This window comes from Alnus glutinosa, chromosome 13, assembly GCF_958979055.1.
Source record: "Alnus glutinosa chromosome 13, dhAlnGlut1.1, whole genome shotgun sequence".
Classification (NCBI taxonomy): Eukaryota; Viridiplantae; Streptophyta; class Magnoliopsida; order Fagales; family Betulaceae; genus Alnus; species Alnus glutinosa.
The window spans coordinates 5,630,022-5,642,858 of record NC_084898.1 but is presented as its reverse complement, the minus strand read 5'-3'; the positions used below and the strand labels follow the sequence as shown (position 1 = coordinate 5,642,858).

General features: G+C 36.3%; 1 protein-coding gene across 3 annotated transcripts; it reads left to right on the top strand.

Moving 5' to 3' along the window:
- The first annotated feature begins 326 nt into the window (after window positions 1–326).
- LOC133855068 (tyrosine--tRNA ligase 1, cytoplasmic-like) lies at window positions 327–12,320 on the top strand. 3 transcript variants are annotated; one of them, XM_062291361.1, is made up of 11 exons: window positions 327–446; window positions 6,650–6,880; window positions 6,983–7,130; window positions 7,872–8,158; window positions 8,239–8,335; window positions 9,731–9,836; window positions 9,946–10,028; window positions 10,129–10,274; window positions 10,401–10,506; window positions 11,882–11,941; window positions 12,065–12,320. In XM_062291361.1, the coding sequence occupies exons 2-11, from the start codon at window positions 6,762–6,764 to the stop codon at window positions 12,083–12,085; spliced, it is 1,173 nt and encodes a 390-aa protein (XP_062147345.1). In that variant the 5' UTR covers window positions 327–446; window positions 6,650–6,761; the 3' UTR covers window positions 12,086–12,320. The 3 variants fall into 3 exon arrangements, with proteins under 3 accessions (XP_062147345.1, XP_062147346.1, XP_062147347.1); XM_062291362.1 differs by having other exon boundaries at window positions 334–446; window positions 6,757–6,880; XM_062291363.1 differs by lacking the exon at window positions 6,650–6,880 and having other exon boundaries at window positions 360–446.
- The last annotated feature ends 517 nt before the right edge of the window (window positions 12,321–12,837 follow it).

The following is a 12,837-nucleotide window of genomic DNA, read 5'->3' as shown; positions in this document are numbered from 1 at the left end:
ACTACCACCTAAATATACAACTTTTCACCACCTTGCATATGTTGCAAGGTGGTCCCTCACCTTAATTTATTTTTAAAAAATAAAAAAACTCAAAAAGTAGTAGGGGACTACCTTGCCACATAGGCAATGTGGTAAAAAGTTGTATCTTTAGGTGGCATTAAATCATTACTCTATTTTTAATATGTAGCATTTTTTTTACATTGAACGTAAAAAGGGACTTCAATGACTTGAGATTCTAAAATTTATTTAAAATTTATCTATAAAAAAAAAAAAAAAATTATTTAAAATTGTAAACATCCTAATCCCAGATTCAGACATTATGTATGCTGTCAAAGACGACACCAAATTCATTAAACCCTTCTACAAACGAGAAGAAACAGACCTCTCTCCCTCGACTCTCACTCTCTCTGTCTGCAAAACAAAAGGATCATAAGAGTTTATCTGAGGTAATATCTCTTTCCCTCTCTTAATCTTATTTTGTTTCAAAACCGAAATTAATGTTTGGGTTACTTTAATTTCGAAATCTAGATAATACCATGAAATTATAGCTCCATTTGGTATTTGGTGTATGGGAGTTGATTTTCTGGGATGAGGTTGGAATCCGAAACCACTTGCAGGTTGTGAATTTCATTTCACTTTTGAGTTGTGGGGTTGTTATTGAACGGGTGCTTGAATTAATTTCTTGGGTGTTCTGAGATCGCCCTTGTTTTGAATAAGGCTTGATTTATTGCCATTTCTGTTGTGATTGTGGATGTATATGTTGTGTTTTTGAGTTTGAATGAGGGGTTTTGTAGTTGTGGGCAACCCTATTTCTTGAGAAAGATTGTAGATTGGTTGATGGGTAATGCCTCTGGAAGTGGTTGAGGTGTATTTCCATTGAAAATGTCTATTTTGAAGGCATTTACCGTATGTGGACAATATAGAGAGAAGGGAATAACTGCATTTTATTTTTATTTTTATTTTTGTGGTCATTTTTTTTTTTTATAAGTAAATGAAGTTTTATAAAAAGCGTAAGGCGCCCCTTTAGTACACTGGAAGTATACACAAGGAAACACCTAAGAAGACAAAGAAAAACGAACAAGAAAATCAGAGAAACTAATAGACACGGGTGACAAAAAAGCCTCCGTTCAAAGATACAACATAAGAAAAAACGAAGCAACAATATCCTCCATGGAATTCTCCAAGTCTTTAAAACACCTAATATTTCTCTTCTTCCAAACACACCAAAGAATGCAAATAGGCACCATCTTCCAAACTACAACACTCCTTGACCTACCTGCCTTCCACCAACAAGCAAATAAATCTACAACTCTCCTAGGCATAACCCAAGACAGACCAAACCGAGAAAAGACATGATTCCACAAAGTAGAAGCCACATCACAATGAAGAAGAAGGTGGTCTACAGTTTCCCCATCTCTTTTGCACAAATAGCATCTATTCACAATGATGATCTTTCGCTTCCTGAGATTATCCGCTGTAAGAATCTTTCCAAGGGCTGCCGACCACGCGAAGAAAGCGGCCCTCGGAGGAGCCTGAGTCCTCCACACACTCTTCCAAGGGAAATGACTACCCTCACAACCGGCCAAAGAGCTGAAATAGGACTTCACCTTGAACACCCCTTTCTTAGAAGGGACCCACCTAAGCCTATCAGCACGATCTTTACTCACTGTGGCTAAATGCAACACATGATAAAAAGATGCAAATACACCCACTTCCCAGTCATGCGCCTCTCTAACAAAGCTCACATTTCATTGGATAGATCCGCCCAAAACCTCCATATTATCCGCAACAGAAGCATCCTTCATCTGAGCAATACCAAACAGAACAGAAAAAGCTTCCTTCAACACCCTATCCCCGCACCACAGATCATGCTAAAATTTTGTCCTAACCCCATCCCCCACTTCCAATCTAGAGAGACCAGAGAAACTCCCCCACCATTTCCTGATATTCTTCCACAGCCCCACCCCATGAGCACTTACAGGCTCGCGGGAACACCACCCACCCCACAAACTACCAAACTTGGCATCCACCGCAACTCTCCACCAAGCTTCTCTCTCTATTCCATACCGCCACAACCATTTACCCAACAAAGCTTGGTTGAACAACAACAAATTCCGAATATCCAACCCTCCATCTGAAATTGGGGAACAGACTTTCGACCACTTCACCAAGTGAACTTTAGATCCTTCATCCAATCCACCCCAAAGAAAATCCCGTTGTAGCTTCTCTAATTGAGCAGCAACACTCCTTGGGAGATGGAACAGAGACAAAAAATAAGTAGGCACATTTGCAAGAGTACTCTTAATAAGGGTGACTCTACCACCCTTTGAGAGATACAACCTTTTCCAACTAGCCAAACGATGTTCAATCTTCTCAACGACCCCGTCCCAAATATGCGTAAACTTATAGGAAGCCCCCAAAGGAAGACCAAGATACTTAGCCGGCAAAGTGACAAACCCACACCCTAAAATATCGGCAAGCCTTTCCGCTTGATCAACATGCCCCACTGGAATTAAATTAGACTTTGCCAAATTAACCTTTAGACTCGAGACTGCTTCAAACAGGAGGAAGAGACTCCGCAAATTACATAACTCAGAAGAATGAGCACTACAAAAAATTAGTGTATCATCTGCAAACAGAAGATGCGAAAAATCTGTGTCACCTATTTTAAAACCTTCCAACAAACCCCCCCTAACTGCAGCTGAGATCATACGGCTTAAGGCTTCCATCACATAAACAAACAATAGGGGTGACAAAGGATCCCTTTGTCTCAGACCTCGGGAGCTACTGAAAAAACCAAAAGGGGAGCCATTGATTAACACAGAAAACCGCACAGTTGAAATGCAATGAGCTATCCACCTACACCACTTTTCCCCAAAGCCACACCTCCTCATTGTGTGTGTGGACTATTGGTTTTGGTAGTGCTTTATATAACTTCCTTTGTAGACTTTGTTAATTATTTGAATTTTAGTTTGTAATTCGTTAGAGGGGTTCTATCTAAACTGCTTGCATGAGTACATTCTTTTTTTTTAATAGATTTTAGTTAGGAAGATGTCATGAAGTCCATAATGCACCATGGATTAAGTGATCAATTTTGGTTCATATGTGATGCAAGTTATACCAGCTTGGAAGTTATGGTCTCTGTTCATTGTACTGTGGCATTTGGATTTTATGCCTGCCTTTTCGATTCTCAGAAGGAATGAGGGAATGGAATGGAAATTTCTTTATGAGGCTTAAGAAGGGAGGTTGTTTTCAAGCATTCTCGTTTCATTTTCACTCTTTTTGTTTTGTTGTTGTTTTGGCAGTTAACGTGAACCTTTGTGGGAGTGAGAATTTTCTTCTTAAGACCTTGCTGCTGCCATTTTTTTTTTTTTGGATGAATGGAATTTTTTTATACACCAACAAACAATTGCTGCTGCCATTCTTGTATATAAGTAAGTATAATTGAATATGTAACTGCTTGTATGTTTGTTGGTTTAATAAGTAACCAGTCTATTAAAATTGCTATTTTAATGGTTAATGGACTTATAGAAATCTGTAGACTTTCTCTTATTCAGATAAGGGTTCACCCCTGCAACCACATCCTGAACTCCACAAGGTTAAGAAACAAGATATGTGAGTTTGTCTTACCAGTTCAAGATGCTAACGGCTAATAATACTGGTTGCAAGGGGTAACTCTGGGGACCTTATTTTAGCTAAGAAAGGCCTTGGTTTTTGACAGAATGTAAACGTTAAGACATATGAAATATATGTAAGAGAATGCTTGAAACTTGACAACAACACTGACTTTGTTGATTATAGATATAAAACCGTATGCATTATTATTATTATATTTTTAGAGTTTCTTTTGCTTTTCATTTAGTTGAGCTAGAAGTTCTTATTAGCTAGCAAGGATAATATGTACTTTCAAGAGACAAGCTGTTTTTGGGGGAAGCAAAACACTTCATTCTACATCATGTCGAATTTTGGACAGGTAGTGTGGTTCATGAAGTTGAATGTTGCAGCTTAGATTCACCATACCATTTGTCTGAAAATATTAGAAGATTGGAAGCCCACATAAAAAGGAAAAAAAAAAGGTACTAGATAATAATTACAAATCTTGTTTTAATTGCATGGATTTTGTTTTAGCAAAATACCAACTACTTATAAAAGATTAATCAACTAGTTGTCGAAATCAGTGATAAAACAATATCTTTTAGCTAGCAATAGTTATTACTTGATGTAGTTTACTTCAAATACTTTCTTTTCAAAATAAAAGTAGGTAAATAGAAGAGGACAATTCTTCGAGGGTAAAGAAAAATTTTTGATATGAAAATTTGGGAGCAAGAAGAGAAAGAGAATGGAGACGAAAGATGAAACAAAAGAAACCAGAGAGACAACCACCTTCTAACGCCAACCCTATCCCTTACTGTAAGGTGAGGACTCTTTATCCTTAGAAGAACTTCTAAAAAAAAAATTACAGCAAAATTTAAACCAAAAGAAAGTTGAAGGGACCAAAGAAAAAGACTTCAGATTAATCATACGGGACTATAATGTCTATGGCAGTTCTAAATGTATGACCAAAAATCCTCTGGACTGCACCTTATAGCTTCTACTGCATCTTGCTTTCTGCTTTTCACACTTAATGTGGTAACAATGGACTAAACTATAAGAAGAAACAACAAACATAAATCTATGTCTATGAAGCAAACAACAGCAAATAGCAAACAACAAACAGAATTCCATATGATTAGCGAAGTGCCAACTGAGAAAAAACGAAACCCATAGTATAAATGAAAAACGAAAAAAAGATTACAACAATCCAATCGATGTTGGAACAGCAAACAGAAAATCTCACCAACAGAAATCGACTTTGTCAGGCATAATAAAACGAAATTAACCAGAAATACAAGATGGTGAAACAGATTGATCAAAAGAAATAGTATAAGCATATTATGTAGATCACAAAAATGAAGATGAAAGCACCTTGCTGTGAATGATTTTAGCTGAGAGAGAGATAGTCTTTACTGAATTCGGTGAGGAGGAGTCGTTCTGTGAAGGGGCAAAGAGGCAAGACAAGAGAGTAGAGAAAGCATGGGGCGGAGTGAGGAGTGACAAAACCAATAAGGGAAACTATTGTAAGCGAAATGTTCTGTTTAGATAATCAGCTGGAGCAACATTTTAATTGATATTAGCTAAATTTAGACAATCAATGAGTTTTAGCTAACATGTTGGAGACGCTCTTGAAGTAGACCAAATGCCTTTGCCTATGGGTTGTACAACATCATGAAGAGTTTCCCTAAAGTTACTAAGATATTATTCATATTATTTTAATTACCTACATTTTTTTGATAAGTACTAATCCAATCTTATTAAAAGCGTAAAGCACTCCTAAGTATACCAGAAGTATACTAAAGGAAACACCTAACTAATAAGAGGAAAATGAACAAGAAAATGATCATAGTTAATCGACAGAGGGGAACTTATAAAAAAAGAAAAACTAATCGAAAGGGGACACAAAAGACACTAAATTTGTTCCATCAACAATTTAAAATGCAAGACACTAAAAACTTACATGTTTATATTAATAATCAACTATTGATTAATAAGATTAATCAAATTTCAATTGCCCATTTATTAAATCACTTTGAACAAACACTTCATTCAAATTTGACAAATTCTACTAAGTTATTCAATGTTAGTCCATTAATTTTCCAAATATGTTGTTACAATTACCCATTACAAAGCTGAACTTTGTAGGATGAAGATCCTTGAGAATTTTTATAATATTTTATTACATAAATTTTCTCAAATTTCAATTATTGTTTTTAAATTAAATAGTTGGGATTTTATCATATCAATATCTATCGTTTTGAAAATATAAAAAAACCATAATAAATACTACGGTGAAAACGTTTGACTACCGGCAGTACGCGAAGTGTTGCTATGTGGAAGATAGTGTCTACGTGCCTTTTTTGGTGTTTATGGAGGGAAATGAATGACAAATGTTTTGAGGATTGTGAGAAGACTTTGGAGGAGATTATGTCATTTTTTTTCAAAATTTTGTATTTTTGGATGGTTGCTTATGTTTCTCCTTTAACAATAAGTTATAGGGATTTCCTTGTTCTTTTTGCTCCTAATTAGGTGTTTTCTCTTGTATACTTCATGTGTATTTAGGGGCGCCTTTACGCTTTTAATGATATTTGCCAATTACTCATAAAAAAAAAAATAAAAAAAAAAACTACTATGAAAATATTATGGTGATAAAAGTGATAAATACTCATATAAAAAAATCCCAACCATTTGATTTAGAAAAATTAGGGCTGAATCTCTCTATACTTTTGGTCATTTTGACTTTAAGACCTGAATTTTAAAATTAATCATCCCTCAATTAGGCATTAGATACTACTTTATTTATTTATTGATTTTTGCTTCTTTTTTTTTTTTTTTTAAAAAAATATGAATGACATAATTGCATTTTTATGTTGATTCTGTTATCTATCAAAGGTGTTGAGTTTAAAATAGATCTAAACTCGGATTTTGAATCAATTAAAATTGTCGGAGTTTTTACATTATTTTCTTTTAATTTTAAAACACTAGTTAGAATGTGATTAAGAATTCTATATGAGTTATGACATAATTTCCACGCCACCATCTTCAAATCCCACAGGTCCACGGGTCACGTGACACATCACTTGTTCTTCACGCTTCGTTCACAAAAACCCTAGCTCTTGAATCGCAGTCCCAAAAGCCCACTGAGCATTGTTTGCTTTGTAGCTCGAATGGCGACCGAAGCACCAAACCAAAATGAAACCCCACCCGAGGCTACCATTCAATCGCTCTCGGTCTCCGACTCTCACGCTCATGAACCATCCTCGAGCTCTTCAAATCCAAGCAACCAGTTAGAATCTCTTTCAACTTTGCTTGATTGAAATTCTCGATTTGTATGGATACACAGGAATCTAATTTGTTTGTTTGTTGTTTGATGATTTAATTGATGCAGGATGAGTTTGGAGGAGAAGTACCAAATCGTGAGGAGCGTTGGAGAGGAGTGTATTCTCGAAGAGGAGCTGCGAAATCTGCTGGCAAACAAGCCCGAACCGGTTTGCTATGACGGCTTCGAGCCCTCTGGCCGAATGCACATCGCTCAGGTACAACTGTTTATTTGTATGTGAAAAGCTTTTTCAGTTATTATAATTTCCATTCATATACTCTATTTGCTTTGTGTGCAAATGCATTCTATAAAAATTTTGGTCATTTCTTGAATAGTTTGCAGCTTTGAAGTGTATAATTAGTAATTAGCTAAATTTCGGATAAGGTAATCCATTGTTTTGGTGTTTAACGAATTCTTACGGTGTGCCCTTTATCCGAATTTCTGGTTTCTTATGTGGAGAAATTTGTGCCATACTTATAAGAAAGCATAAATTTGTATTTAGTCGGGGTATCTTGATAAGATACCTAGTTGGATGGATAAATAGATAGATCTCGTGTTTTGTTTGATAATTGTTGTGAGGACTATGGTATAAATACATGGCCATAACTTTGAATTTTGACTCTTTTATTATTATATTAAATAAATCTAAACAGGATAGAGTGTGCCATGTATTCAAACCCATTTTCTTTTCTTTTTTCTTTCTTTTTTCTTTTCTTTTCTTTTCTTTCTTTCTTTCTTTCTTTCGTTCTTTCCTTTCTTCTTCTTCTTCTTTTCTTTTCTTTTTTTGTTTACATTGTTTCTGGAATCTTTATTTTATTATATTTATTATGATTGAATTATCAAGGTGGGATCATTGTTTGGAAGGGCTCTTGGAAATTTGGGCGTGGGGCATGTTTTAGTTGCCATGTGCTTTGTATTCTGAGATCTGAAACGGGTTCTTTTCTAACTTGTTGTACAGGGAGTTATGAAGGCAATAAGTGTGAACAAGCTGACATCTGCTGGTTGCAGAGTTAAAATCTGGATTGCTGATTGGTTTGCCCAGCTAAACAATAAGATGGGAGGTGATTTAAAGAAAATCGAGACTGTTGGGCGCTACATGATTGAGATTTGGAAAGCTGTTGGGATGGATCTAGGAGGAAAAGTTGAATTTTTGTGGTCGTCAAAGGAGATTAATTCTAGAGCACATGAGTACTGGCCTCTCGTTATGGATATAGCTCGAAGGAATAAGCTCCCAAGGATAATCAGGTCAAGAATTGTATGATTTTTTTTCACTAAATTGGCCATATGGTCATTTTTTACTTAGATTTTGCTGTTTGTTATTTCAGGTGTAGTCAAATTATGGGTCGAAGTGAGCAGGATGAGTTGACTGCGGCCCAAATACTCTACCCATGCATGCAGTGTGCTGATATATTTTTCTTGAAGGTGCTAGCCTTTTGCTTTTAGTTTGTGCATATACTGTTTTGTTGTACTGGTTGGGTTTTGTTGAGACTATACATCGCACTTACTCATTTCCTTGAATATTGCTCAGTGTTTCACAAAGGTCTTTTGCTACTATAACATAATATACGCAATATGCAGTGGATTCTCTCCTAGCATGTTGAGATATCTGTATAAGTTTGCATACGCCAATGTTAGAGAAAATCTTAAGCGTGGCGATGAAAATTCTTATCTGGGTACTGATTTGTATTTATTGTCACTATTATCGTGTAATAATTTGAAGGATTCTAGGTAGAGGCAACACCATATCTTTATACACAGGTCAAAATTTGTTGATTTCTGTTTGTAATGTGTACAGTGATCATATTATCAGATTTTTTGTGCATTTGCTCAGTAGGCTTAGCTAATCCTCACACACCTTTTTCAGGTTTCCAAATGGAAGTTGTAATAATCATTACATGGTTATGCCATCTAATTATAATCACACTTGATTTTTTATTTATGCAAGTACTAAGAAATTACTATTTTGTTGTCTAGCTCTCAGATTGTTTTCTCCCTTTGTGCATTCTAAAAAGTTGGTTCTATATTGGGAAGACGAATTACCCACATTGAGTGGATGGATTATAAAGGTGCTCATGTGTAAGTCCCTCATTGGTTCCTTACTAGGTGAGACTGGACTTTTTAAGTGATTTTAGGGAGCTTCAATTGCAACTTGACTTGTACTTTTGAAGTAATAACGTAGAGGTGACTATTTTTTACTTTCTTGTTCGTTTCTTTCCTCTGATTAAGGGCATTTTTGTATACTTCATGTGTACTAGGGTTGCGCCCCTCTGCACTTTTTAATGAATTCTTATTTATAAAAAAAAATAACGTAAATGTGACTAATGATTTCCTTGGGTCATTACAAATGGTATCAGACAACTTAGTAACATCATATGGTGCTTAGGCATTTCATGGTGTGGGCCCTGACGAGGACGTCAAGGATTTGAGTGAGGGAAATTGTGACACCTCATAAAGTTAGTCTCATATTAGGAAGATGAATTGCCTACATTGAGTGGGTGGATTATAAAGGTGCCCATGGGTGTCAGAGACTAGGCTTTATAAGTGATTCTAGGGAGCTTCAATTACAAATTAACTAGTCTTTTTAAGTAATAGCTTTATGTGACTAGTGATTTGTCTAGGTCGCTACACCCTTTTTTTGGAGACTTTGATTTTCTTGTAGTATTGTCTTTTGAACTATGCATATAATTGTTTGAATAATGCAGACTTTGGAATTGAATTAGAGGGGAAAGAAGAAAATCCAGTGTTGATTTTGTGGAAACTCATCATTGTTGACCATATGAAATTCTCTTCTTTTTTTTTTTTTTTTGGTCAAAATAGGCCGACATTTGCCAACTGGGAATGGATCAGCGGAAAGTGAATGTACTTGCAAGAGAGTACTGTGATGACATCAAGAGGAAGAACAAGCCCATTATTTTGTCACACCGTATCTTCCTAATTTCTTAAACTATTTCTATCTTTATTTTTCTATCCTATAATTTTTTATGTGTATAGTTGTGTGGTATTTATTAGTTTTGCTTAATGGTGATTTACAGACATGTTACCTGGTTTACAACAAGGGCAGGAGAAGATGTCAAAAAGTGATCCATCGTCCTCCATTTTTATGGAAGATGATGAGGTAGGGTGATAGTAAAGTGGTATTAACTTGCGATTTAGGTTGTTATTGCTTCTATCAAACTAGTCTTTTAACCTTGCATTTATTTTCCTGAATGTCATAGGCTGAAGTGAATTTGAAGATAAAGAAAGCTTACTGTCCTCCAAAGATTGTAGAGGGGAATCCTTGCTTGGAGTACGTAAAGTATCTTGTTTTACCTTGGTTTAAGGAGTTCATAGTAGAACGCAGTGCAGAGAATGGTGGTCATAAGTAAGTTTTACAGATCTTATGATCTTATGCGGTACATTTTTCTAGAGTTATTTTCCAGAGCCAACTTTAACCTAGAAGATAATTCCTGATTGTTTTCTTCCTATGCCTGATGGTCTTTATCCACAGAACCTTCACAAGCTTTGAAGAATTGATTCCTGACTATGAAAGTGGGGAGTTACACCCAGCTGACCTTAAACCAGCTTTATCAAAGGCATTGAATAAGATACTGGAGGTAACCTCTCTCCATTTGTATTTATATTCCTGGTTTAGATAAATGATATTAGATTTCTTCAAGCAATAACCATCTTGTAGTTATGCTTGAAGTGCGGGGAACCTTAATTTGATCAGCCCAGTTCATCAAATACTTTTTGCAAGTTCTAAGAATTGCAAAAACTGAGTACTGTGACATTTGCTGAATTTCCCCGTCGTAAACTGTACATCCAGTAGTTGACTTGTCTCAGTTTTGTAGTATTTCTCTGTAGTTGGGTTGCGCCCCTTTGTGCCTTTTATCAAATTTGAATTAACTCAAAAAAAAATAAAATTGAAGTATTTCTAAATTAAAATATTCTATCGTTTGGTCCGCCCCCCCGGGGGGGGGGGGGGGGTTCATTGTTTAACTACTATAATTTCGTAAGTAGTATTTGTATGGTTTTGAAAACGCTGTCCCCTCTCCTGAAAAACCCAACCCTAGTTTCGGCTCTTTGGCTGCCATGGGAGGAGGGAGACACCTCCTCCTTCCCCTTTACTCCCGTCTTCCTCCTTCCCCATCATTTTGAGCCTCTTTTGAGGCTCCACTTGCCTCTTTGGAGGCCCTATTTGCCGCCTTTGGTGATTTATCTTTGTCCAACAGTTCTGTTGGCTCCTCCTCCACCGTAGACCGTCTGGTTCCAGCCTCGGATCCGCTCCCGTTTCGAAGTTTTTGGATCTGGTTTTTTAAAACCAGATCTATCAACTTCAGGAAGCTCTACCCTTAGATGTGCCACTCCACCGTGATCCTGGGTCTCTCTTCTCCCAGTTGCTGTCTAGCCAACATGCGCGTGTGACGTCTTCTACTGCTCTCCTGTGGTGGTTCCTTACCTCCCGACACCCATTGTTGGTGCATGGGCTTTACACGCCGACCCTCCACCGTGTCCACACCGCCTCCCTCCGACATGCCATCCGTCGATGTTTCTGTTCTATGTTTTGGGCTTTAGACTCTGTTTGTAATGAAAATCCCATTTCCGTTGATATTTTTATCCTTCGTCTGTTCGGTTTCCCTTGGAAATTGGTGAAGCTCCAAGTTTATAGGAGTTTTCATACTCCCGATAGTTTTACTCTTCATAGGGGGCAGCGGCTTTTATTGGCTGCATGCATTCTCAAGTGACTTCCACCTTCCTGTTTCCTTCTAGTGCATTGAGGTGCTAGTAGTCTGACTAGATTGGGTTTCTCAGTTGTTTCTCTGAAGTACTTATATGTGTGTGTATATATATAAAACTATTATAATTTCTTCAAGGGGATAACAAACTGATCCGTTGGTACCATTGCATTGTCTGCTCAAGAGAGCCAGCCCTCAAATCATGAACCCTGTTATTTCTTTGGACAAACTTTTTTGTTCTGTCTATTTGCAGCCAGTAAGAGAACACTTCAAGAAGGACAGTAATGCAAAAGATCTGTTGAAAAGGGTTAAGGTATGCTCATTCAACTTAACTAATATTTCTTGCTTGTTACATTTTAATCGCAATTATCATTCGCAAATCTTGTTTGGCTTTAAACAATGAAATATTTCATTATTTTGGTGTCTGGTTTTGAAGGCTTACAGAATCACAAGGTGATGCGGATGCTTTGCTCCTTTCAGAAAGGTCTGATGTGTGGGAATTGGTTTGAGCCATTGCACTCAATTAAAATTGCAGTATGATTTTAGTCCCCAATTATTTACTTTGAGAAATAAGCTGATCTTTTTACTGAATTATGTTCCACATCTACTGAATAAGAGCAATGCAAACCCTAGATTTTAGAGTCGTAAAAACAGTTTTGTTTTTATTTGCTAATATCACTTACTTTTTTCAATTGCCTGAATTCCAAATTTCCAATGGAGCTCCGACTTGATTCATGATAAATGCTGAATATTTTGCCTGCAACTAGGTCAGAAGCAGCTTAATGAAATTTCATCATATTCAGGCAGCCCCATAGAGCGGCCTTCGCACTTGCCTCTCCGTGGGGGTTGCCTAAATTGCAAGCAATTCGCTGTCCGAATTGTATATAAGTTCGATTTCACCTAAGTTTAATCTCAATCTCGTAAGTGCTAACTACTAAGTGTTATACACCATAATACAATTAAAAAACTATAATCCACAAGAGTGTCAAACAATAAGAGTTATTTTAGGCTTTAGCTGCTCAAAAAATCATCTTTTATTTTAGCTACTAATTTTTTTAATACAAATTTAAGCAAAATTATCTATTTCACCTTTTACTTTTTTTAAATATTATTTTTCTAATCCTTTTATATATTATTTTTCACCGTTCTCTCTCCCTTTTGTTAACTATTATTATATTAGTACAAGTTGCTAGTAACAAATTAGATGAG